The following is a 27062-nucleotide window of genomic DNA, read 5'->3' on the forward strand; positions in this document are numbered from 1 at the left end:
TGCAGTTATCCAGGTAGAACCTGCAGAACCAGGTAGAACCTTCAGTTATCCAGGTAGAACCTGCAGAATCAGGTAGAACCTGCAGTTATCCAGGGAGAACCTGCAGTTATTCAGGTAGAACCTGCAGTTATCCAGGTAGAACCTGCAGAATCAGGAAGAACCTGTAGTTATCCAGGTAGAACCTGCATAATCAGGTAGAACCTGCAGTTATCCAGGTAAAACCTGCAGTTATTCAGGTAGAACCTACAGTTATCCAGGTAGAACCTGCAAAACCAGGTAGAACCTGCAGTTATTCAGGTAGAACCTGCAGTTATCCAGGTAGAACCTGCATAATCAGGTAGAACCTGCAGTTATCCAGGTAGAACCTGCAAAACCAGGTAGAACCTGCAGTTATTCAGGTAGAACCTGCAGTTATACAGGTAGAATCTGCAGTTATCCAGGTAGAACCTGCAGTTATTCAGGTAGAACCTGCAGTTATAAAGGTAGAACCTGCAGTCATCCAGGTAGAACCTGCAAAACCAGGTAGAACCTGTAGTTATCTAGGTAGAACCTGCAGTTATCCAGGTAGAACATGCAGAACCAGGCAGAACATGCAGAACATGCAGAACCAGGCAGAACCTGCAGTTATCCAGGTAGAACCTGCAGAACCAGGTAAAACCTGCAGTTATCCAGGTAGAACCTGCAGTTATCGAGGCAGAGCCTGCAGTTATCCAGGTAGAACCTGCAGTTATCCAGGTAGAACCTGCAGAACCAGGCAGAACCTGCAGTTATCTAGGTAGAACCTGCAGTTATTCAGGTAGAACCTGCAGAACGAGGCAGAACCTGCAGTTATTCAGGCAGAACCTGCAATTATCCATGTAGAACCTGCAAAACCAGGTAGAACCTGCAGTTATCCAGGTAGAACCTGCAGTTATTCAGGTAGAACCTGCAGAACCAAGCAGAACCTGCAGTTATTCGGGTAGAACCTGCAGAACAAGGAAGAACCTGCAGTTATTCAGGTAGAACCTGCAGTTATCCAGGTAGAACCTGCAGTTATTCAGGTAGAACCTGCAGAACGAGGCAGAACCTGAAGTTATTCAGGTAGAACCTGCAGTTATCCAGGTAGAACCTGAAGAACCAGGTAGAACCTGCAGTTATTCAGGTAGAACCTGCAGAACCAGGCAGAACCTGCAGTTATTCAGGTAGAACCTGCAGTTATCCAGGTAGAACCTGCAGAACCAGGCAGAACCAGCAGTTATTCAGGCAGAACCTGCACTTATCCAGTTAGAACCTGCAGAACCAGGTAGAACCTGCAGTTATTCAGGTAGCACCTGCAGTTATTCAGGTAGAACCTGCAGTTATTCAGGTAGAACCTGCAAAACCAGGCAGAACCTGCAGTTATTCAGGTAGAACCTGCAGTTATCCAGGTAGAACTTGCAGAACCAGGCAGAACATGCAGAACCAGGCAGAACCTGCAGATATTCAGGTGAACCCTGCAGTTATTCAGGTAGAACCTGCAGTAATCCAGGTAGAACCTGCAGAACCAGGTAAAACCTGCAGTTATCCAGGTAGAACCTGCAGTTATCCAGGTAGAACCTGCAGAACCAGGTAGAACCTTCAGTTATCCAGGTAGAACCTGCAGAATCAGGTAGAACCTGCAGTTATCCAGGGAGAACCTGCAGTTATTCAGGTAGAACCTGCAGTTATCCAGGTAGAACCTGCAGAATCAGGAAGAACCTGTAGTTATCCAGGTAGAACCTGCATAATCAGGTAGAACCTGCAGTTATCCAGGTAGAACCTGCAGTTATTCAGGTAGAACCTGCAGTTATCCAGGTAGAACCTGCAAAACCAGGTAGAACCTGCAGTTATTCAGGTAGAACCTGCAGTTATCCAGGTAGAACCTGCATAATCAGGTAGAACCTGCAGTTATCCAGGTAGAACCTGCAAAACCAGGTAGAACCTGCAGTTATTCAGGTAGAACCTGCAGTTATACAGGTAGAACCTGCAGTTATTCAGGTAGAACCTGCAGTCCTCCAGGTAGAACCTGCAAAACCAGGTAGAACCTGCAGTTATCCAGGTAGAATCTGCAGTTATCCAGGTAGAACCTGCAGTTATTCAGGTAGAACCTGCAGTTATAAAGGTAGAACCTGCAGTCATCCAGGTAGAACCTGCAAAACCAGGTAGAACCTGTAGTTATCCAGGTAGAATCTGCAGTTATCCAGGTAGAACCTGCAGTTATCCAGGTAGAACATGCAGAACCAGGCAGAACATGCAGAACCAGGCAGAACCTGCAGTTATCCAGGTAGAACATGCAGAACCAGGTAGAACCTGCAGAACCAGGTAAAACCTGCAGTTATCCAGGTAGAACCTGCAGTTATCGAGGCAGAGCCTGCAGTTATCCAGGTAGAACCTGCAGTTATCCAGGTAGAACCTGAAGAACCAGGCAGAACCTGCAGTTATTCAGTTTGAACCTGCAGAACCAGTTACAACCTGTAGAACCAGGTAGAACCAGGTAGAAGGGTTAGGTAACCCAGGACTCACCTCCAGTTGGGCCTCATGCTTTTCTGGCCGCCCACATCCCAAACTGTCAAAGACGTCTTCTTGTCCAGCTCCAGCGTCCCCACGTTGAAGCCGACGGTTGGAGATGTCTCCATCACCTGAAAATGAACGCAAAATCAGTCTCACCTCCACCCGAACGGTAGCACCACCTGAGCGGGACACTCACCTGTCCTGTGAGGAGCCGGGCCAGAAGGGTGGACTTCCCCGAGGAATCCAGACCGAGGAGGACCACCTGGAGAGAGAGAGACCGGATCAGGGTTAGGGACAACTCACCTGAGGACAGGTGGAGGAGCAGCCCTGACACACACAGAGGGACCACTCACCTGAGGACAGGTGGAGGAGAAGCCCTGACACACACAGAGGGACCACTCACCTGAGGACAGGTGGAGGAGCAGCCCTGACACACACAGAGGGACCACTCACCTGAGGACAGGTGGAGGAGCAGCCCTGACACACACAGAGGGACCACTCACCTGAGGACAGGTGGAGGAGCAGCCCTGACACACAGAGGGACCACTCACCTGAGGACAGGTGGAGGAGCAGCCCTGACACACACAGAGGGACCACTCACCTGAGGACAGGTGGAGGAGCAGCCCTGACACACACAGAGGGACCACTCACCTGAGGACAGGTGGAGGAGCAGCCCTGACACACACACGCAGAGGGACCACTCACCTGAGGACAGGTGGAGGAGCAGCCCTGACACACACAGAGGGACCACTCACCTGAGGACAGGTGGAGGAGCAGCCCTGACACACACAGAGGGACCACTCACCTGAGGACAGGTGGAGGAGCAGCCCTGACACACACAGAGGGACCACTCACCTGAGGACAGGTGGAGGAGCAGCCCTGACACACACAGAGGGACCACTCACCTGAGGACAGGTGGAGGAGCAGCCCTGACACACACAGAGGGACCACTCACCTGAGGACAGGTGGAGGAGCAGCCCTGACACACAGAGGGACCACTCACCTGAGGACAGGTGGAGGAGCAGCCCTGACACACACAGAGGGACCACTCACCTGAGGACAGGTGGAGGAGCAGCCCTGACACACACAGAGGGACCACTCACCTGAGGACAGGTGGAGGAGCAGCCCTGACACACACACGCAGAGGGACCACTCACCTGAGGACAGGTGGAGGAGCAGCCCTGACACACACAGAGGGACCACTCACCTGAGGACAGGTGGAGGAGCAGCCCTGACACACACACACAGAGGGACCACTCACCTGAGGACAGGTGGAGGAGCAGCCCTGACACACACAGAGGGACCACTCACCTGAGGACAGGTGGAGGAGCAGCCCTTACACACAGAGGGACCACTCACCTGAGGACAGGTGGAGGAGCAGCCCTGACACACAGAGGGACCACTCACCTGAGGACAGGTGGAGGAGCAGCCCTGACACACAGAGGGACCACTCACCTGAGGACAGGTGGAGGAGCAGCCCTGATACACACAGAGGGACCACTCACCTGAGGACAGGTGGAGGAGCAGCCCTGAAACACACACACACAGAGGGACCACTCACCTGAGGACAGGTGGAGGAGCAGCCCTGACACACAAACAGAGGGACCACTCACCTGAGGACAGGTGGAGGAGCAGCCCTGACACACACACACAGAGGGACCACTCACCTGAGGACAGTTGGAGGAGCAGCCCTGACACACACACACACAGAGGGACCACTCACCTGAGGACAGGTGGAGGAGCAGCCCTGACACACACAGAGGGACCACTCACCTGAGGACAGGTGGAGGAGCAGCCCTGACACACACAGAGGGACCACTCACCTGAGGACAGGTGGAGGAGCAGCCCTGACACACACACGCAGAGGGACCACTCACCTGAGGACAGGTGGAGGAGCAGCCCTGACACACGCAGAGGGACCACTCACCTGAGGACAGGTGGAGGAGCAGCCCTGACACACACAGAGGGACCACTCACCTGAGGACAGGTGGAGGAGCAGCCCTGACACACACACACACACAGAGGGACCACTCACCTGAGGACAGGTGGAGGAGCAGCCCTGACACACACACAGAGGGACCACTCACCTGAGGACAGGTGGAGGAGCAGCCCTGACACACAGAGGGACCACTCACCTGAGGACAGGTGGAGGAGCAGCCCTGACACACACACACACACACAGAGGGACCACTCACCTGAGGACAGGTGGAGGAGCAGCCCTGACACACACAGAGGGACCACTCACCTGAGGACAGGTGGAGGAGCAGCCCTGACACACACAGAGGGACCACTCACCTGAGGACAGGTGGAGGAGCAGCCCTGACACACACAGAGGGACCACTCACCTGAGGACAGGTGGAGGAGCAGCCCTGACACACACACGCAGAGGGACCACTCACCTGAGGACAGGTGGAGGAGCAGCCCTGACACACACACACAGAGGGACCACTCACCTGAGGACAGGTGGAGGAGCAGCCCTGACACACAGAGGGACCACTCACCTGAGGACAGGTGGAGGAGCAGCCCTGACACACACAGAGGGACCACTCACCTGAGGACAGGTGGAGGAGCAGCCCTGACACACACAGAGGGACCACTCACCTGAGGACAGGTGGAGGAGCAGCCCTGACACACACACGCAGAGGGACCACTCACCTGAGGACAGGTGGAGGAGCAGCCCTGACACACACACACAGAGGGACCACTCACCTGAGGACAGGTGGAGGAGCAGCCCTGACACACACAGAGGGACCACTCACCTGAGGACAGGTGGAGGAGCAGCCCTGACACACACAGAGGGACCACTCACCTGAGGACAGGTGGAGGAGCAGCCCTGACACACACACGCAGAGGGACCACTCACCTGAGGACAGGTGGAGGAGCAGCCCTGACACACACAGAGGGACCACTCACCTGAGGACAGGTGGAGGAGCAGCCCTTACACACACAGAGGGACCACTCACCTGAGGACAGGTGGAGGAGCAGCCCTTACACACAGAGGGACCACTCACCTGAGGACAGGTGGAGGAGCAGCCCTGACACACAGAGGGACCACTCACCTGAGGACAGGTGGAGGAGCAGCCCTGACACACACAGAGGGACCACTCACCTGAGGACAGGTGGAGGAGCAGCCCTGACACACACAGAGGGACCACTCACCTGAGGACAGGTGGAGGAGCAGCCCTGATACACACAGAGGGACCACTCACCTGAGGACAGGTGGAGGAGCAGCCCTGACACACACACACACACAGAGGGACCACTCACCTGAGGACAGGTGGAGGAGCAGCCCTGACACACACACAGAGGGACCACTCACCTGAGGACAGGTGGAGGAGCAGCCCTGACACACAAACAGAGGGACCACTCACCTGAGGACAGGTGGAGGAGCAGCCCTGACACACACAGAGGGACCACTCACCTGAGGACAGGTGGAGGAGCAGCCCTGACACACGCAGAGGGACCACTCACCTGAGGACAGGTGGAGGAGCAGCCCTGACACACGCAGAGGGACCACTCACCTGAGGACAGGTGGAGGAGCAGCCCTGACACACACAGAGGGACCACTCACCTGAGGACAGGTGGAGGAGCAGCCCTGACACACACAGAGGGACCACTCACCTGAGGACAGGTGGAGGAGCAGCCCTGACACACACACAGAGGGACCACTCACCTGAGGACAGGTGGAGGAGCAGCCCTGACACACACAGAGGGACCACTCACCTGAGGACAGGTGGAGGAGCAGCCCTGACACACACAGAGGGACCACTCACCTGAGGACAGGTGGAGGAGCAGCCCTGACACACACAGAGGGACCACTCACCTGAGGACAGGTGGAGGAGCAGCCCTGACACACACACGCAGAGGGACCACTCACCTGAGGACAGGTGGAGGAGCAGCCCTGACACACACACGCAGAGGGACCACTCACCTGAGGACAGGTGGAGGAGCAGCCCTGACACACACACACAGAGGGACCACTCACCTGAGGACAGGTGGAGGAGCAGCCCTGACACACGCAGAGGGACCACTCACCTGAGGACAGGTGGAGGAGCAGCCCTGACACACACAGAGGGACCACTCACCTGAGGACAGGTGGAGGAGCAGCCCTGACACACACAGAGGGACCACTCACCTGAGGACAGGTGGAGGAGCAGCCCTGACACACACAGAGGGACCACTCACCTGAGGACAGGTGGAGGAGCAGCCCTGACACACACACACAGAGGGACCACTCACCTGAGGACAGGTGGAGGAGCAGCCCTGACACACACAGAGGGACCACTCACCTGAGGACAGGTGGAGGAGCAGCCCTGACACACACAGAGGGACCACTCACCTGAGGACAGGTGGAGGAGCAGCCCTGACACACACAGAGGGACCACTCACCTGAGGACAGGTGGAGGAGCAGCCCTGACACACAGAGGGACCACTCACCTGAGGACAGGTGGAGGAGCAGCCCTGACACACACAGATGGACCACTCACCTGAGGACAGGTGGAGGAGCAGCCCTGACACACACAGAGGGACCACTCACCTGAGGACAGGTGGAGGAGCAGCCCTGACACACACACGCAGAGGGACCACTCACCTGAGGACAGGTGGAGGAGCAGCCCTGACACACACAGAGGGACCACTCACCTGAGGACAGGTGGAGGAGCAGCCCTGACACACACAGAGGGACCACTCACCTGAGGACAGGTGGAGGAGCAGCCCTGACACACAGAGGGACCACTCACCTGAGGACAGGTGGAGGAGCAGCCCTGACACACACAGAGGGACCACTCACCTGAGGACAGGTGGAGGAGCAGCCCTGACACACACAGAGGGACCACTCACCTGAGGACAGGTGGAGGAGCAGCCCTGACACACACAGAGGGACCACTCACCTGAGGACAGGTGGAGGAGCAGCCCTGACACACGCAGAGGGACCACTCACCTGAGGACAGGTGGAGGAGCAGCCCTGACACACACAGAGGGACCACTCACCTGAGGACAGGTGGAGGAGCAGCCCTGACACACACAGAGGGACCACTCACCTGAGGACAGGTGGAGGAGCAGCCCTGACACACACAGAGGGACCACTCACCTGAGGACAGGTGGAGGAGCAGCCCTGACACACACACGCAGAGGGACCACTCACCTGAGGACAGGTGGAGGAGCAGCCCTGACACACACACGCAGAGGGACCACTCACCTGAGGACAGGTGGAGGAGCAGCCCTGACACACACACACAGAGGGACCACTCACCTGAGGACAGGTGGAGGAGCAGCCCTGACACACGCAGAGGGACCACTCACCTGAGGACAGGTGGAGGAGCAGCCCTGACACACACAGAGGGACCACTCACCTGAGGACAGGTGGAGGAGCAGCCCTGACACACACAGAGGGACCACTCACCTGAGGACAGGTGGAGGAGCAGCCCTGACACACACAGAGGGACCACTCACCTGAGGACAGGTGGAGGAGCAGCCCTGACACACACACACAGAGGGACCACTCACCTGAGGACAGGTGGAGGAGCAGCCCTGACACACACAGAGGGACCACTCACCTGAGGACAGGTGGAGGAGCAGCCCTGACACACACAGAGGGACCACTCACCTGAGGACAGGTGGAGGAGCAGCCCTGACACACACAGAGGGACCACTCACCTGAGGACAGGTGGAGGAGCAGCCCTGACACACAGAGGGACCACTCACCTGAGGACAGGTGGAGGAGCAGCCCTGACACACACAGATGGACCACTCACCTGAGGACAGGTGGAGGAGCAGCCCTGACACACACAGAGGGACCACTCACCTGAGGACAGGTGGAGGAGCAGCCCTGACACACACACGCAGAGGGACCACTCACCTGAGGACAGGTGGAGGAGCAGCCCTGACACACACAGAGGGACCACTCACCTGAGGACAGGTGGAGGAGCAGCCCTGACACACACAGAGGGACCACTCACCTGAGGACAGGTGGAGGAGCAGCCCTGACACACACAGAGGGACCACTCACCTGAGGACAGGTGGAGGAGCAGCCCTGACACACACAGAGGGACCACTCACCTGAGGACAGGTGGAGGAGCAGCCCTGACACACACAGAGGGACCACTCACCTGAGGACAGGTGGAGGAGCAGCCCTGACACACACACGCAGAGGGACCACTCACCTGAGGACAGGTGGAGGAGCAGCCCTGACACACACAGAGGGACCACTCACCTGAGGACAGGTGGAGGAGCAGCCCTTACACACACAGAGGGACCACTCACCTGAGGACAGGTGGAGGAGCAGCCCTGACACACACACACACACAGAGGGACCACTCACCTGAGGACAGGTGGAGGAGCAGCCCTGACACACACACACAGAGGGACCACTCACCTGAGGACAGGTGGAGGAGCAGCCCTTACACACAGAGGGACCACTCACCTGAGGACAGGTGGAGGAGCAGCCCTGACACACACAGAGGGACCACTCACCTGAGGACAGGTGGAGGAGCAGCCCTGACACACAGAGAGGGACCACTCACCTGAGGACAGGTGGAGGAGCAGCCCTGATACACACAGAGGGACCACTCACCTGAGGACAGGTGGAGGAGCAGCCCTGACACACACACACACACAGAGGGACCACTCACCTGAGGACAGGTGGAGGAGCAGCCCTGACACACACACAGAGGGACCACTCACCTGAGGACAGGTGGAGGAGCAGCCCTGACACACAAACAGAGGGACCACTCACCTGAGGACAGGTGGAGGAGCAGCCCTGACACACACACACAGAGGGACCACTCACCTGAGGACAGGTGGAGGAGCAGCCCTGACACACGCAGAGGGACCACTCACCTGAGGACAGGTGGAGGAGCAGCCCTGACACACACAGAGGGACCACTCACCTGAGGACAGGTGGAGGAGCAGCCCTGACACACACAGAGGGACCACTCACCTGAGGACAGGTGGAGGAGCAGCCCTGACACACACACAGAGGGACCACTCACCTGAGGACAGGTGGAGGAGCAGCCCTGACACACACAGAGGGACCACTCACCTGAGGACAGGTGGAGGAGCAGCCCTGACACACACAGAGGGACCACTCACCTGAGGACAGGTGGAGGAGCAGCCCTGACACACACAGAGGGACCACTCACCTGAGGACAGGTGGAGGAGCAGCCCTGACACACACAGAGGGACCACTCACCTGAGGACAGGTGGAGGAGCAGCCCTGACACACACAGAGGGACCACTCACCTGAGGACAGGTGGAGGAGCAGCCCTGACACACAGAGGGACCACTCACCTGAGGACAGGTGGAGGAGCAGCCCTGACACACACAGAGGGACCACTCACCTGAGGACAGGTGGAGGAGCAGCCCTGACACACACAGAGGGACCACTCACCTGAGGACAGGTGGAGGAGCAGCCCTGACACACACAGAGGGACCACTCACCTGAGGACAGGTGGAGGAGCAGCCCTGACACACACAGAGGGACCACTCACCTGAGGACAGGTGGAGGAGCAGCCCTGACACACAGAGGGACCACTCACCTGAGGACAGGTGGAGGAGCAGCCCTGACACACACAGAGGGACCACTCACCTGAGGACAGGTGGAGGAGCAGCCCTGACACACACAGAGGGACCACTCACCTGAGGACAGGTGGAGGAGCAGCCCTGACACACACACGCAGAGGGACCACTCACCTGAGGACAGGTGGAGGAGCAGCCCTGACACACACACACAGAGGGACCACTCACCTGAGGACAGGTGGAGGAGCAGCCCTGACACACACACACAGAGGGACCACTCACCTGAGGACAGGTGGAGGAGCAGCCCTGACACACACAGAGGGACCACTCACCTGAGGACAGGTGGAGGAGCAGCCCTGACACACACAGAGGGACCACTCACCTGAGGACAGGTGGAGGAGCAGCCCTGACACACACACACAGAGGGACCACTCACCTGAGGACAGGTGGAGGAGCAGCCCTGACACACACAGAGGGACCACTCACCTGAGGACAGGTGGAGGAGCAGCCCTGACACACAGAGGGACCACTCACCTGAGGACAGGTGGAGGAGCAGCCCTGACACACACAGATGGACCACTCACCTGAGGACAGGTGGAGGAGCAGCCCTGACACACAGAGGGACCACTCACCTGAGGACAGGTGGAGGAGCAGCCCTGACACACACACACAGAGGGACCACTCACCTGAGGACAGGTGGAGGAGCAGCCCTGACACACACAGAGGGACCACTCACCTGAGGACAGGTGGCGGAGCAGCCCTGACACACACACGCAGAGGGACCACTCACCTGAGGACAGGTGGAGGAGCAGCCCTGACACACACAGAGGGACCACTCACCTGAGGACAGGTGGAGGAGCAGCCCTGACACACACAGAGGGACCACTCACCTGAGGACAGGTGGAGGAGCAGCCCTGACACACAGAGGGACCACTCACCTGAGGACAGGTGGAGGAGCAGCCCTGACACACACAGAGGGACCACTCACCTGAGGACAGGTGGAGGAGCAGCCCTGACACACACAGAGGGACCACTCACCTGAGGACAGGTGGAGGAGCAGCCCTGACACACACACGCAGAGGGACCACTCACCTGAGGACAGGTGGAGGAGCAGCCCTGACACACACAGAGGGACCACTCAGCTGAGGACAGGTGGAGGAGCAGCCCTGACACACACACGCAGAGGGACCACTCACCTGAGGACAGGTGGAGGAGCAGCCCTGACACACACAGAGGGACCACTCACCTGAGGACAGGTGGAGGAGCAGCCCTGACACACACACGCAGAGGGACCACTCACCTGAGGACAGGTGGAGGAGCAGCCCTGACACACACAGAGGGACCACTCACCTGAGGACAGGTGGAGGAGCAGCCCTGACACACACAGAGGGACCACTCACCTGAGGACAGGTGGAGGAGCAGCCCTGACACACACACACAGAGGGACCACTCACCTGAGGACAGGTGGAGGAGCAGCCCTGACACACACAGAGGGACCACTCACCTGAGGACAGGTGGAGGAGCAGCCCTTACACACAGAGGGACCACTCACCTGAGGACAGGTGGAGGAGCAGCCCTGACACACAGAGGGACCACTCACCTGAGGACAGGTGGAGGAGCAGCCCTGACACACACAGAGGGACCACTCACCTGAGGACAGGTGGAGGAGCAGCCCTGACACACACACACACACAGAGGGACCACTCACCTGAGGACAGGTGGAGGAGCAGCCCTGACACACACACAGAGGGACCACTCACCTGAGGACAGGTGGAGGAGCAGCCCTGACACACACACAGAGGGACCACTCACCTGAGGACAGGTGGAGGAGCAGCCCTGACACACACACACACAGAGGGACCACTCACCTGAGGACAGGTGGAGGAGCAGCCCTGACACACACAGAGGGACCACTCACCTGAGGACAGGTGGAGGAGCAGCCCTGACACACGCAGAGGGACCACTCACCTGAGGACAGGTGGAGGAGCAGCCCTGACACACGCAGAGGGACCACTCACCTGAGGACAGGTGGAGGAGCAGCCCTGACACACGCAGAGGGACCACTCACCTGAGGACAGGTGGAGGAGCAGCCCTGACACACACAGAGGGACCACTCACCTGAGGACAGGTGGAGGAGCAGCCCTGACACACACAGAGGGACCACTCACCTGAGGACAGGTGGAGGAGCAGCCCTGACACACACAGAGGGACCACTCACCTGAGGACAGGTGGAGGAGCAGCCCTGACACACACACACACACACACAGAGGGACCACTCACCTGAGGACAGGTGGAGGAGCAGCCCTGACACACAGAGGGACCACTCACCTGAGGACAGGTGGAGGAGCAGCCCTGACACACACACAGAGGGACCACTCACCTGAGGACAGGTGGAGGAGCAGCCCTGACACACACACACAGAGGGACCACTCACCTGAGGACAGGTGGAGGAGCAGCCCTGACACACGCAGAGGGACCACTCACCTGAGGACAGGTGGAGGAGCAGCCCTGACACACACAGAGGGACCACTCACCTGAGGACAGGTGGAGGAGCAGCCCTGACACACACAGAGGGACCACTCACCTGAGGACAGGTGGAGGAGCAGCCCTGACACACACAGAGGGACCACTCACCTGAGGACAGGTGGAGGAGCAGCCCTGACACACACACACAGAGGGACCACTCACCTGAGGACAGGTGGAGGAGCAGCCCTGACACACACAGAGGGACCACTCACCTGAGGACAGGTGGAGGAGCAGCCCTGACACACACAGAGGGACCACTCACCTGAGGACAGGTGGAGGAGCAGCCCTGACACACACAGAGGGACCACTCACCTGAGGACAGGTGGAGGAGCAGCCCTGACACACACAGAGGGACCACTCACCTGAGGACAGGTGGAGGAGCAGCCCTGACACACAGAGGGACCACTCACCTGAGGACAGGTGGAGGAGCAGCCCTGACCCATTTCTTCTTCTTCTTCTCTTTCAGCTCGACAGAAACTCAGCTGAAGCCTCTGAGCTGCTTTCATGTCCGTTCATGTCTGCAGCCAATAGGAGAGCAGGGAGCCATCAGGGCGGGTCATGTGACCGCAGGGCAGGTGTGACTGCATTTCTGTTCCAGAGACAGAACACACCCACCTGTAAACACACCCACCTGTAAACACATGCAGAGTGGTTAAAGAGAGAGTGGCGACACTCCCACAGACTTCTATAGAAAGAAAGGAATGCGGAAGTCACGTGGGTCAGGGAGACGCCAATAGTTCCAAACAAGACCTCAATTACTTGTCAAGAACAATTACCGTTAAGTTAATAAAATAACAGCATTTTAAACGTTTTTTACATTTTTGAGCATAAGCTATCAGAAGTATACTCTTAGATATCGTTATTTTTACATTTGGTTAGCATGAAATGTTGATGTTGATGTTAAAAATGGAATGGATTTAGAGACCTAACTGAAACCATGGTAACGGAGGCTAACGTGAGGTAATTAACGTGGTCATTTCACTAAAGTCCGTTAACTTTTTATTGTCAGGTGACATTATGTAAAGTTGTTTTAATTGTTAGGTTTTAAAACATTACCAAAATACTATATAGGCCTATAGTAATAATACATTTAATACATTTTTGGTATTTCTGACGTATTTTCTCCGGTAAATTGATTAAATTACAACATTTTTGGCATAGTGAGGCATTAGCTGACTGGTCTTTAATTAAGTAAGTTTTTTTCAGCATGACTTTGCAGCTGTGATAATGAATTTATTAATTTCTCTGTTGTTGTCGTCAGGGAGGTCAGCAGATGTGGTGCTCGCTGCTGTCATGCTGCCATGGATCAACCCTTATTAGGGCTTCAGCCGATTTCTACAATGCCCAAACCCTTAAATTTGATCAAATACAGTTCATTGTTGCAGATTAATCTACCCAACAGTATAAATAGCAGTAAAAAAACTTTATTAAGGCTTGTTTTACATTTTCCATGATGACATTTTATAATAAAATGTTTGGTTTAAATCTGTTTTGTTTATTTTTTTCACAACTGACACATTTATTTTGTCATTAATATGGTTTTAACCAGAAAAAAGTTAAATTCATATTTTAATCCATCCATTATACCCGCTGAATCCGTCGGTTGGGTCGCAGGGGGGCTCATTGTCCATCTGACACCAGAGAGAACAGACAGACTGAATGTTTGGGACAACAGGAGTAAGTCCTGGGAACAGACAGTAACGTCAGGCTCTGTTGGAGGATGTGGATCTGAAGGTAAGCTGGACCACTGGCATGATTCATTGTTTATCTCTGTTTGTTTATCTTTGTTGTTTATCTCTGTTGTTTATTTCTGTTTGTTATTTATCTCTGTTTGTTATTATCTCTGTTTCTTGTTTATCTCTGTTTGTTTTTTATTTCTGTTTGTTATTTATCTCTGTTTGTTATTTATCTCTGTTTGTTGTTTATCTCTGTTTCTTGTTTATCTCTGTTTGTTTTTTATCTCTGTTTCTTGTTTATCTCTGTTTCTTGTTTATCTCTGTTTGTTGTTTATCTGTTTGTTTTTTATTTCTGTTTGTTATTTATCTCTGTTTGTTGTTTATCTCTGTTTGTTTTTTATCTCTGTTTCTTGTTTATCTCTGTTTGTTTTTTATCTCTGTTTCTTGTTTATCTCTGTTTGTTGTTTATCTCTGTTTGTTGTTTATTTCTGTTTGTTGTTTATCTCTGTTTGTTGTTTATCTCTGTTTGTTTTTTATCTCTGTTTCTTGTTTATCTCTGTTTGTTGTTTATTTCTGTTTGTTGTTTATCTCTGTTTGTTGTTGATCTCTGTTCCTCCTACTCTGTCTGACCGTGTTTCTTTACGTTTCTGTGATTCTGTTGTAGCCGCCATTGTCTTGCATGTTTCATGTAAAAACAGAAGTCCTCCTCCCGTCTCCTCCCCTCCTCCGTCTTCTTCCTCCAGGAGGAGGGCCGGTGTCCGGTGAGGAGGAGTCTGTCTCCGTGTATAAAGCCGGCTCCTCCCGTCTCCTCCCTCCTTCTTCTTCCTCCTCCGGCGGCTCCTTGGTACTCCTCGCGGTTCTTCTTCTTCATCATGGGCTTCGGTGACCTGAAATCCGCCCCCGGCCTCAAAGTGCTCAACGTGTTTCTGTCGGACCGCAGCTACGTTGAAGGGTGAGCGCGCTGAGGTCTGCAGGCAGCCGCAGAAACTCTGAGAGAGCTCGGTGTAACTGCTGGAGCAGGCGCCATCTTGGCTCCGCGCTAGGCTAACGGCGCTAGGCTAACGGAGCTAACCGTTAGCTGGTAGGTTAGCTATTAGAATAACGGGCCGCTCACCGGAAAGTGTCCTTGTTTCCGTGGCCGTGTTTCGGCTGCAGGTGACTGAATGTTGGACGGTTGAGTTTGAGTTCATTTCAACGTTTTTGGGTTCGATGCGACGTAGCTGTTAGCACCACGTGACCCGAACATGTTAGCTGCTGCTGCGCGTGCTGCAGCTAGTAACGGCCGGTATATACACAGTATATATAATATATATATTAAAGGTGGAATTAAATGTGGTATTAAAGTGTGTTCCTTAAGCTGCTACATCACGTTCTATTGTGCTGTAGTAGCTTTTATTTTTATATATTTTTATTTTATTAGTCTGAAACATATATTGGTTGGTCTGTGATCAGTCGGTGTTGGTCGGTGTTGGTCTGTGATCAGTCGGTGTTGGTCAGTGGTTGGTCGGTGTGCATCTGTTTCTGGAACCTGAGCTGGTTGGTAGTCTTTTCCCTCCCACTAACCATGTTCCCATCTGCCCAAAGGTTGGTCAGTGTTGGTCAGGGGTTGGTCAGGGGTTGGTCAGTGGTTGGTCAGTGTTGGTCAGTGGTTGGTCGGGGTTGGTCGGTGTTGGTCGGTGTTGGTCAGGGGTTGGTCAGGGGTTGGTCAGGGGTTGGTCAGTGTTGGTCAGTGGTTGGTCGGGGTTGGTCAGTGGTTGGTCAGTGGTTGGTCGTGGTTGGTCGGTGTTGGTCTGTGATCAGTCGGTGTTGGTCGGTGTTGGTCAGTGGTTGGTCGGTGTGCATCTGTTTCTGGAACCTGAGCTGGTTGGTAGTCTTTTCCCTCCCACTAACCATGTTCCCATCTGCCCACAGGTTTGTCCCCTCTCAGGCTGATGTGGCCGTCTTTGAGGCCATCTCGGCCCCGCCCCCGGCCGACCTGTGCCACGCCCTCCGCTGGTACAACCACATAAAGTCCTACCAGGCCCAGAAGAACAGGTGAGCCTGCTGACATGAGGGCGGGGCCCACAGGTGTGACTTCAGTGGGTTAAACCCCGCCTCCTGTCTGCCAGTCTTCCAGGTGTGAAGAAGCCTCTGGGTCAGTACGGCCCCTCAGGTGTGGCTGACACCACCTCAAGCTCCGCCCCCGCCGCCTCAAACGATGACGACGACGATGACATCGACCTGTTCGGCTCAGACGAGGAGGTGAGGTCACAGGGGTAGCACAGTTGCAGCACAGGTGCGTCACAGTGCAGCACAGGTGCGTCACAGGTGCGTCACAGTTGCAGCACAGGTGCGTCACAGGTGCGTCACAGTGCAGCACAGGTGCGTCACAGTGCAGCACAGGTGCGTCACAGTGCAGCACAGGTGCGTCACAGTGCAGCACAGGTGCGTCACAGTGCAGCACAGGTGCGTCACAGTGCAGCACAGGTGCGTCACAGTTGCGTCATAGTTGCAGCACAGTTGCGTCACAGTGCAGCACAGTTGCGTCACAGTTGCAGCACAGGTGCGTCACAGTGCAGCACAGGTGCGTCACAGTGGCAGCACAGTTGCGTCACAGTGCAGCACAGTTGCGTCACAGGTGCGTCACAGTTGCGTCATAGTTGCAGCACAGTTGCGTCACAGTGCAGCACAGTTGCGTCACAGTTGCAGCACAGGTGCGTCACAGTGCAGCACAGGTGCGTCACAGTGGCAGCACAGTTGCGTCACAGTGCAGCACAGTTGCGTCACAGGTGCGTCACAGTTGCGTCACGTTGCAGCACAGTTGCGTCACAGTGCAGCACAGGTGCGTCACAGTGCAGCACAGGTGCGTCACAGTGGCAGCACAGGTGCGTCACAGGTGCGTCACAGGTGCAGCACAGTTGCAGCACAGGTGCGTCACAGGTGCGTCACAGTGCAGCACAGGTGCGTCACAGTGCAGCACAGGTGCGTCACAGTGCAGCACAGGTGCGTCACAGTGCAGCACAGGTGCGTCACAGTGCAGCACAGGTGCGTCACAGTGCAGCACAGGTGCGTCACAGTTGCGTCACAGTTGCAGCACAGTTGCGTCACAGTGCAGCACAGGTGCGTCACAGTGCAGCACAGGTGCGTCACAGTGGCAGCACAGGTGCGTCACAGTGGCAGCACAGGTGCGTCACAGTGGCAGCACAGGTGCGTCACAGTGGCAGCACAGGTGCGTCACAGTGCAGCACAGGTGCGTCACAGGTGCGTCACAGTGCAGCACAGGTGGAGGTGTGTGGTTTAACCCTGGGTTCTGTTTGACAGGAAGACGCTGAGGCTGCCAGGGTGAAGGAGCAGCGCCTGGCAGAATACGCCGCCAGGAAGTCCAAGAGTACGTATTGATGGAGATATTGATCAGCTGATTGATTATCAGACTCTGGATGATGATCACCTTTCACCATCTTTCGGCTGACGCCTGATGGACACCTTTTCTTTTACCTGACGAGTCTCCGGCTCTGTTGGTGTAGCTTGGTGTGGTTTCCATGACAACTGACTCCTCCTCCTCCTCCTCCAGAGCCCGCCCTCATCGCCAAGTCTTCGCTCCTATTGGACGTGAAGCCGTGGGACGACGAGACGGACATGTCCAAGCTGGAGGAGTGCGTACGCAGCATCCAGATGGACGGGCTGGTCTGGGGACAGTGTAAGTGCTGATCGGCTTATTGATCAGGTTTATTGGGGCAGAGCTGATGATCTGACAAACCATCTTTCGTCTGAAGTCTGATGGACACTCAGTGGTCTGATACCTGCTCGGCTGCATTGAACTGATTAACCGGTGTCAGCTGTTACTGATCAGTGTGACTCTGTCCTGCAGCCAAACTGGTTCCCGTGGGTTACGGCATCAAGAAGCTGCAGATCGGCTGCGTGGTCGAAGACGACAAGGTGACCAACCCTCCTCCTGCTGCTTCTCCAGCATCGCTCGTTCTTCCTCTAACGTGCGTGCGCTCACCTGTCTGACTTTGTGTTTCAGGTGGGCACGGACATCCTGGAGGAGCAGATCACGGCATTCGAGGACTTCGTGCAGTCGATGGACGTCGCTGCTTTCAACAAGATCTGAAATTAATAAAAAGCACTTAAAAAAGATTCAAACGAAAACATCTCCTGAGCTTCTTTGTGTTGACGAGAAGTCTGTTTTCACATCTTGGACGTTTTTCTAAAACTATTTATTCTCATTTTAGTCTGAATAAAATAAAAAGATGGATTATAAAACAGTTCAGATTTCTGTAGAGATGGGGATCTCTTATTGTAATTCTAATTATGATCACAATTAATTGAATTCCAATTGGCTTGAATTGGACTTTATTATCTAAGTGCCTTGAGATGACATTTGTTGTATTTGGCGCTATATAAATAAAAATGAATTGAATCTCATTAAAACGTCAAATTAAACATGTTTTACTTTGATCCACTGGATGTATTTAATTATGTTTGAGTGGCGGCATTTAAAGCGCCCCGTTCAGCAGTGCTGGCTGTGGGTGTAGTTCCCTGCTCAGCCTGCTAGGGGCAGCACCTCCGCCGCGGCTGCAGGAATCAGCAGAAGAAGAGTCGGACCGGAAACTAAACGGCAGCAGGGGAGCGCGCGGCCGAAGAAGACATCTCTTGAGAGGATTAAATAAACACTGCAGGTAAAAACAAATTAAAACTAAACGATGACCGACATGAAAAGCCAGCGGCGTTCAGTCCCAGCAGCCAATCAACGCCTCCGGAGGCGCCTCGCGGCTAACGGCATGCTAGCAGCTAAGCGCGTGCTAACGTCCACAGTAGCCAAAGCAGACGGGCCACGTCAGCGATGACGTCACCACGGTGGTTACCGTTAGAGCGGTTTAAACCGGCGCTAACCTGAGATTAACTGCTGCTAGTTAACTTTAGACCTGATTAAACCAGTGGACCCGCAGCGGGAAAGGCCAGCCAATCACGGCCCGGAGCGGGGCTGCTCCTGGTCTACAGAGGCTGGTTTCACCCAAACTGGTTCATCTGGAAATGTTTCAAACTGGTTTCACCCAAACTAATTCATCTGGAAATGTTTCAAACTGGTTTCACCCAAACTAATTCATCTGGAAATGTTTCAAACTGGTTTCACCCAAACTGGTTTCACCCAAACTAATTCATCTGGAAATGTTTCAAACTGGTTTCACCCAAACTAATTCATCTGGAAATGTTTCAAACTGGTTTCACCCAAACTGGTTTCACCCAAACTAATTCATCTGGAAATGTTTCAAACTGGTTTCACCCAAACTAATTAATCTGGAAATGTTTCAAACTGGTTTCACCCAAACTAATTCATCTTTTAAATGTTTCAAACTGGTTTCACCCAAACTAATTAATCTGGAAATGTTTCAAACTGGTTTCAGCCAAACTAATTCATCTGGAAATGTTTCAAACTGGTTTCAGCCAAACTAATTCATCTGGAAATGTTTCAAACTGGTTTCACCCAAACTAATTAATCTGGAAATGTTTCAAACTGGTTTCAGCCAAACTAATTCATCTGGAAATGTTTCAAACTGGTTTCAGCCAAACTAATTCATCTGGAAATGTTTCAAACTGGTTTCACCCAAACTGGTTTCACCCAAACTAATTAATCTGGAAATGTTTCAAACTGGTTTCACCCAAACTAATTAATCTGGAAATGTTTCAAACTGGTTTCACCCAAACTAATTCATCTTTTAAATGTTTCAAACTGGTTTCACCCAAACTAATTCATCTGGAAATGTTTCAAACTGGTTTCACCCAAACTAATTCATCTGGAAATGTTTCAAACTGGTTTCACCCAAACTAATTAATCTGGAAATGTTTCAAACTGGTTTCACCCAAACTAATTCATCTTTTAAATGTTGTAAACTGGTTTCAGCCAAACTAATTCATCTGGAAATGTTTCAAACTGGTTTCACCCAAACTGATTTCACCCAAACTAATTAATCTGGAAATGTTTCAAACTGGTTTCACCCAAACTAATTCATCTTTTAAATGTTGTAAACTGGTTTCAGCCAAACTAATTCATCTGGAAATGTTTCAAACTGGTTTCACCCAAACTGATTTCACCCAAACTAATTAATCTGGAAATGTTTCAAACTGGTTTCACCCAAACTAATTAATCTTTTAAATGTTTCAAACTGATTTCACCCAAACTAATTAATCTGGAAATGTTTCAAACTGGTTTCACCCAAACTAATTCATCTTTTAAATGTTGTAAACTGGTTTCAGCTAAACTAATTAATCTGGAAATGTTTCAAACTGGTTTCACCCTCACTAATTAATCTTTTAAATGTTTCAAACTGGTTTCACCCAAACTAATTAATCTGAAAATGTTTCAAACTGGTTTCACCCTCACTAATTAATCTTTTAAATGTTTCAAACTGGTTTCAGCCAAACTGGTTTCACCCTCACTAATTCATCTTTTAAATGTTTCAAACTGGTTTCACCCAAACTAATTCATCTTTTAGATGTAAACTGGTTTCACCCTAATTCATCTGGAAAATGTTTCTAATGATCACTTAGTAATTTTCTGTAGGCCAGAGTCGGTTTACCCTGCCCGGTCACCATGGTAACCGATGCTGTCTGCTCTGAGGAGAAAGCAAACTGTTGTTTTTGTTTACTGTTGCTCTCTCATAGGCTCATGGAAGTTCTCATCTGGTTACCATTGGTTACAGCATGGAGCGCTCTGATTGGACAGACGCCCTAGTGACCTTACTGCCTGCAAGTGAGTCCTCAGTATGTTTCTGTGTTATGGAGCAAACTATATAAAGTTCAGTTAATTATTATTAAAGATCAGCTGTTGTTGCAGATGGAGAACGAAATAAAATCTAAATCAGCTGACTAACATGCAGAAAGCTGAAGTGTAGCAGAGAGGGAGGTGTGGGAGAAACCTCCAGAATAGTCCGGATAGTCTTAGAGCTGTTAAAGCTGTTCCTGCAGCCAGGTCCAGGGCTGTGTTCGAAACCGCATACTTCTCCCACCACTCCCACTAACTTTAACTTTTTTAAGTTCCCGGATGCATACTAGATTCTCTGAAATGTTGGGTATGCATCATGAGGTCACTACTCATACTCAAACTACCCAAGATGCAACGTAACGTGACGTCGCCGATCGTCATTTCCTGTCAAAACGGTTTCAAGCTAGCTACAACGAGGGTAGGTTCACTTCCTGTTTTCAAAACAAAAGCACCAATTGTATGGTAGTGGCTTTCCCTATGATAAAAGGCAACGGGTATTTTATTTTGTGAAAATAACCGGAAGTGCGTTGCTCACTGCGGCTAGCTTTAGTAGCGCAGAATTCGTGGGAACAAAATTGTAAAAAGCCGGTATTTTGTCAGGTTTTCAACACGTTGGAGATCTAAACGACTACTTTCTCACCTGAAAATGTTTCAAATGTTGCTAAAGTTTACAGAGTTTAGAGCTTAAAGGGAAATCAGCTTCAGGCCGGCTGATTTCGGCTCAGGCAGGAGCGAAATGCATTGTGGGTAAACGCTCTGCATACTGTCTGATCGATGAGTATGTAGTATGCAGCATGCAGTATGTAGTATGTAGTAGGCGGTTTCGAACACAGCCCATGTTTCAGTCTGACATGTTTCAGTGTGACTGACGTGTTTACCGGTGCTTTCAGGATACAGGTGTTACAGGTAGGATCACCTGTGAGTGTCAGTAACGAGCTTCTCCTGTGTTTCAGGTCACCTGTCAGGATGTCAGACTCCCACGATGAAGGTAAAAACACAAACTCTGACATCATCTGTGTGCACGTTCCACCGTCTGACTGAACTCTGTGTTTGTCAGGTGACCAGAGGAAGGCGGAGCCTGCCAGCAGGTGCGTGTCAACCAATGAGCTCTGAATCTGTTCCGTGGGCGGGTTGAACGGTGCTCCTCACCTGTGTTGTCTGTCCGACAGAATATGGGCGGAGCCTCAGCCGGGTCCATCCAGGTGTGAGCCGAGCAGACGGGGTTACTGTGGATACTGCAGAGTCCTGTACAGTAACCTGGACCAGGTAACCTGGACCAGGTGCAGACACTCAGAATCTGACCTATAACAGAGCTGATAAAACAGATAATTAACTGATGACATCATCCTGTGTGTGTCCCAGCACCTGTCCAGCCTCAGACACCTGGATTCAGTCCGGACCTCCTCCAGAAGCTCCGCCTCTTCAGCCTCCAACCGGACCAGACTGACCCTGCTGGAGCGCTTCCTGCAGGACGTTCAGCAGCACCACCCGCACCGCTACGGCGATGCCAGGTAACTAAAACAAACACACCTGAGCCAGCACGGTGAGCCAAGGATATAAAACAAACACACCTGAGCCAGCACGGTGAGCCTAGGATATAAAACAAACACACCTGAACCAGCATGGTGAGCCTAGGATACTAAAACAAACACACCTGAGCCAGCATGGTGAGCCTAGGATACTAAAACAAACACACCTGAGCCAGTATGGTGAGCCAAGGATATAAAACAAACACACCTGAACCAGCACGGTGAGCCTAGGATACTAAAACAAACACACCTGAGCCAGCATGGTGAGCCAAGGATATAAAACAAACACACCTGAACCAGTATGGTGCGCCTAGGATATAAAACAAACACACCTGAGCCAGCATGGTGAGCCTAGGATATAAAACAAACACACCTGAGCCAGCATGGTGAGCCAAGGATATAAAACAAACACACCTGAACCAGTATGGTGCGCCTAGGATACTAAAACAAACACACCTGAGCCAGCATGGTGAGCCAAGGATATAAAACAAACACACCTGAGCCAGCATGGTGAGCCTAGGATACTAAAACAAACACACCTGAGCCAGCATGGTGAGCCAAGGATATAAAACAAACACACCTGAGCCAGCATGGTGAGCCTAGGATACTAAAACAAACACACCTGAGCCAGCATGGTGCGCCTAGGATACTAAAACAAACACACCTGAGCCAGCATGGTGAGCCAAGGATATAAAACAAACACACCTGAACCAGTATGGTGCGCCTAGGATACTAAAACAAACACACCTGAGCCAGCATGGTGAGCCTAGGATACTAAAACAAACACACCTGAGCCAGCATGGTGAGCCAAGGATATAAAACAAACACACCTGAGCCAGCATGGTGAGCCTAGGATACTAAAACAAACACACCTGAGCCAGCATGGTGAGCCTAGGATATAAAACAAACACACCTGAGCCTGCATGGTGCGCCTAGGATATAAAACAAACACACCTGAACCAGTATGGTGCGCCTAGGATACTAAAACAAACACACCTGAGCCAGCATGGTGCGCCTAGGATACTAAAACAAACACACCTGAACCAGCATGGTGAGCATAGGATACTAAAACAAACACACCTGAGCCAGCATGGTGCGCCTAGGATACTAAAACAAACACACCTGAGCCAGCACGGTGAGCCTAGGATACTAAAACAAACACACCTGAGCCAGCATGGTGAGCCTAGGATATAAAACAAACACACCTGAGCCAGCATGGTGAGCCTAGGATACTAAAACAAACACACCTGAGCCAGTATGGTGAGCCAAGGATATAAAACAAACACACCTGAACCAGCACGGTGAGCCTAGGATACTAAAACAAACACACCTGAGCCAGCATGGTGAGCCAAGGATATAAAACAAACACACCTGAACCAGTATGGTGCGCCTAGGATATAAAACAAACACACCTGAGCCAGCATGGTGAGCCTAGGATATAAAACAAACACACCTGAGCCAGCATGGTGAGCCAAGGATATAAAACAAACACACCTGAACCAGTATGGTGCGCCTAGGATACTAAAACAAACACACCTGAGCCAGCATGGTGAGCCAAGGATATAAAACAAACACACCTGAGCCAGCATGGTGAGCCTAGGATACTAAAACAAACACACCTGAGCCAGCATGGTGAGCCAAGGATATAAAACAAACACACCTGAGCCAGCATGGTGAGCCTAGGATACTAAAACAAACACACCTGAGCCAGCATGGTGCGCCTAGGATACTAAAACAAACACACCTGAGCCAGCATGGTGCGCCTAGGATACTAAAACAAACACACCTGAACCAGCATGGTGAGCCAAGGATATAAAACAAACACACCTGAACCAGTATGGTGCGCCTAGGATACTAAAACAAACACACCTGAGCCAGCATGGTGCGCCTAGGATACTAAAACAAACACACCTGAACCAGCATGGTGAGCCTAGGATACTAAAACAAACACACCTGAGCCAGCATGGTGCGCCTAGGATACTAAAACAAACACACCTGAGCCAGCATGGTGAGCCTAGGATATAAAACAAACACACCTGAGCCTGCATGGTGCGCCTAGGATATAAAACAAACACACCTGAACCAGTATGGTGCGCCTAGGATACTAAAACAAACACACCTGAGCCAGCATGGTGCGCCTAGGATACTAAAACAAACACACCTGAACCAGCATGGTGAGCCTAGGATACTAAAACAAACACACCTGAGCCAGCATGGTGCGCCTAGGATACTAAAACAAACACACCTGAGCCAGCATGGTGCGCCTAGGATACTAAAACAAACACACCTGAACCAGCATGATGAGCCAAGGATATAAAACAAACACACCTGAGCCAGCATGGTGAGCCTAGGATACTAAAACAAACACACCTGAGCCAGCATGGTGAGCCTAGGATACTAAAACAAACACACCTGAGCCAGTATGGTGAGCCTAGGATACTAAAACAAACACACCTGAGCCAGTATGGTGAGCCTAGGATACTAAAACAAACACACCTGAGCCAGTATGGTGAGCTTAGGATATAAAACAAACACACCTGAGCCAGCATGGTGCGCCTAGGATACTAAAACAAACACACCTGAGCCAGCATGGTGAGCCTAGGATACTAAAACAAACACACCTGAGCCAGCATGGTGCGCCTCGGATACTAAAACAAACACACCTGAACCAGTATGGTGAGCCTAGGATATAAAACAAACACACCTGAACCAGCATGGTGAGCCTAGGATATAAAACAAACACACCTGAGCCAGCATGGTGAGCCTAGGATACTAAAACAAACACACCTGAACCAGCATGGTGAGCCAAGGATATAAAACAAACACACCTGAGCCAGCATGGTGAGCCAAGGATATAAAACAAACACACCTGAGCCAGCATGGTGCGCCTAGGATACTAAAACAAACACACCTGAGCCAGCATGGTGAGCCAAGGATATAAAACAAACACACCTGAGCCAGCATGGTGCGCCTAGGATACTAAAACAAACACACCTGAACCAGCATGGTGAGCCAAGGATATAAAACAAACACACCTGAGCCAGCATGGTGAGCCAAGGATATAAAACAAACACACCTGAGCCAGCATGGTGCGCCTAGGATATAAAACAAACACACCTGAGCCAGCATGGTGCGCCTAGGATACTAAAACAAACACACCTGAGCCAGCATGGTGCGCCTAGGATATAAAACAAACACACCTGAGCCAGCATGGTGCGCCTAGGATACTAAAACAAACACACCTGAGCCAGCATGGTGAGCCAAGGATACTAAAACAAACACACCTGAGCCAGCATGGTGCGCCCAGGATACTAAAACAAACACACCTGAACCAGCATGATGAGCCTAGGATATAAAACAAACACACCTGAGCCAGCATGGTGAGCTTAGGATATAAAACAAACACACCTGAACCAGCATGATGAGCCTAGGATACTAAAACAAACACACCTGAGCCAGCATGGTGAGCCTAGGATACTAAAACAAACACACCTGAACCAGCATGGTGAGCCAAGGATATAAAACAAACACACCTGAGCCAGCATGGTGAGCCAAGGATATAAAACAAACACACCTGAGCCAGCATGGTGAGCCTAGGATACTAAAACAAACACACCTGAACCAGTATGGTGAGCCTAGGATACTAAAACAAACACACCTGAGCCAGCATGGTGAGCCTAGGATATAAAACAAACACACCTGAGCCAGCATGGTGAGCCTAGGATACTAAAACAAACACACCTGAGCCAGCATGGTGAGCCAAGGATATAAAACAAACACACCTGAGCCAGCATGGTGAGCCTAGGATACTAAAACAAACACACCTGAGCCAGCATGGTGAGCCTAGGATACTAAAACAAACACACCTGAGCCAGCATGGTGAGCCTAGGAAACTAAAACAAACACACCTGAACCAGCATGGTGAGCCTAGGATACTAAAACAAACACACCTGAGCCAGCATGGTGAGCTTAGGATACTAAAACAAACACACCTGAACCAGCATGGTTAGCCAAGGATATAAAACAAACACACCTGAGCCAGCATGGTGCGCCTAGGATACTAAAACAAACACACCTGAGCCAGTATGGTGAGCCTAGGATACTAAAACAAACACACCTGAGCCAGCATGGTGAGCCTAGGATATAAAACAAACACACCTGAGCCAGCATGGTGAGCCTAGGATACTAAAACAAACACACCTGAACCAGCATGGTGAGCCTAGGATACTAAAACAAACACACCTGAACCAGTATGGTGAGCCTAGGATACTAAAACAAACACACCTGAGCCAGTATGGTGAGCCTAGGATATAAAACAAACACACCTGAGCCAGCATGGTGAGCCTAGGATATAAAACAAACACACCTGAGCCTGCATGGTGCGCCTAGGATATAAAACAAACACACCTGAACCAGTATGGTGCGCCTAGGATACTAAAACAAACACACCTGAGCCAGCATGGTGCGCCTAGGATACTAAAACAAACACACCTGAACCAGCATGGTGAGCCTAGGATACTAAAACAAACACACCTGAGCCAGCATGGTGCGCCTAGGATACTAAAA

At 52.2% G+C, this 27062-nt stretch overlaps 3 protein-coding genes across 3 annotated transcripts in view; 2 read left to right on the plus strand and 1 right to left on the minus strand.

Moving 5' to 3' along the window:
• arl11 (ADP-ribosylation factor-like 11) overlaps window positions 1-13083 on the minus strand; it is a 36061-nt gene extending 22978 nt beyond the window's left edge. The window contains exons 1-3 of the mRNA XM_075477050.1: window positions 12960-13083; window positions 2705-2770; window positions 2521-2636 (exon numbers count right to left, since the gene is read on the minus strand). Of these exons, the coding sequence (XP_075333165.1) occupies window positions 2521-2636; window positions 2705-2770; window positions 12960-13055 (278 nt within the window). The 5' untranslated portion in view covers window positions 13056-13083. The remainder of the gene's footprint in view (window positions 1-2520; window positions 2637-2704; window positions 2771-12959) is intronic.
• A 1950-nt stretch (window positions 13084-15033) lies between these two features.
• Window positions 15034-18353, plus strand: eef1b2 (eukaryotic translation elongation factor 1 beta 2). Its single transcript, XM_075477236.1, has 7 exons — window positions 15034-15177; window positions 16137-16259; window positions 16334-16466; window positions 17526-17592; window positions 17776-17901; window positions 18073-18140; window positions 18229-18353. Exons 1-7 carry the CDS (start codon window positions 15098-15100, stop codon window positions 18313-18315), a joined length of 684 nt encoding a protein of 227 aa, XP_075333351.1. The 5' UTR covers window positions 15034-15097; the 3' UTR covers window positions 18316-18353.
• A 384-nt stretch (window positions 18354-18737) lies between these two features.
• zdbf2 (zinc finger, DBF-type containing 2) overlaps window positions 18738-27062 on the plus strand; it is a 38311-nt gene continuing 29986 nt past the window's right edge. Inside the window, exons 1-6 of the mRNA XM_075477237.1 lie at window positions 18738-18883; window positions 20868-20955; window positions 21921-21955; window positions 22025-22055; window positions 22137-22233; window positions 22330-22478. Coding sequence (XP_075333352.1) covers window positions 21934-21955; window positions 22025-22055; window positions 22137-22233; window positions 22330-22478 — 299 coding nt within the window. The 5' untranslated portion in view covers window positions 18738-18883; window positions 20868-20955; window positions 21921-21933. The remainder of the gene's footprint in view (window positions 18884-20867; window positions 20956-21920; window positions 21956-22024; window positions 22056-22136; window positions 22234-22329; window positions 22479-27062) is intronic.

The sequence above is a fragment of the Odontesthes bonariensis genome, chromosome 11 (assembly GCF_027942865.1).
Source record: "Odontesthes bonariensis isolate fOdoBon6 chromosome 11, fOdoBon6.hap1, whole genome shotgun sequence".
NCBI lineage: Eukaryota > Metazoa > Chordata > Actinopteri > Atheriniformes > Atherinopsidae > Odontesthes > Odontesthes bonariensis.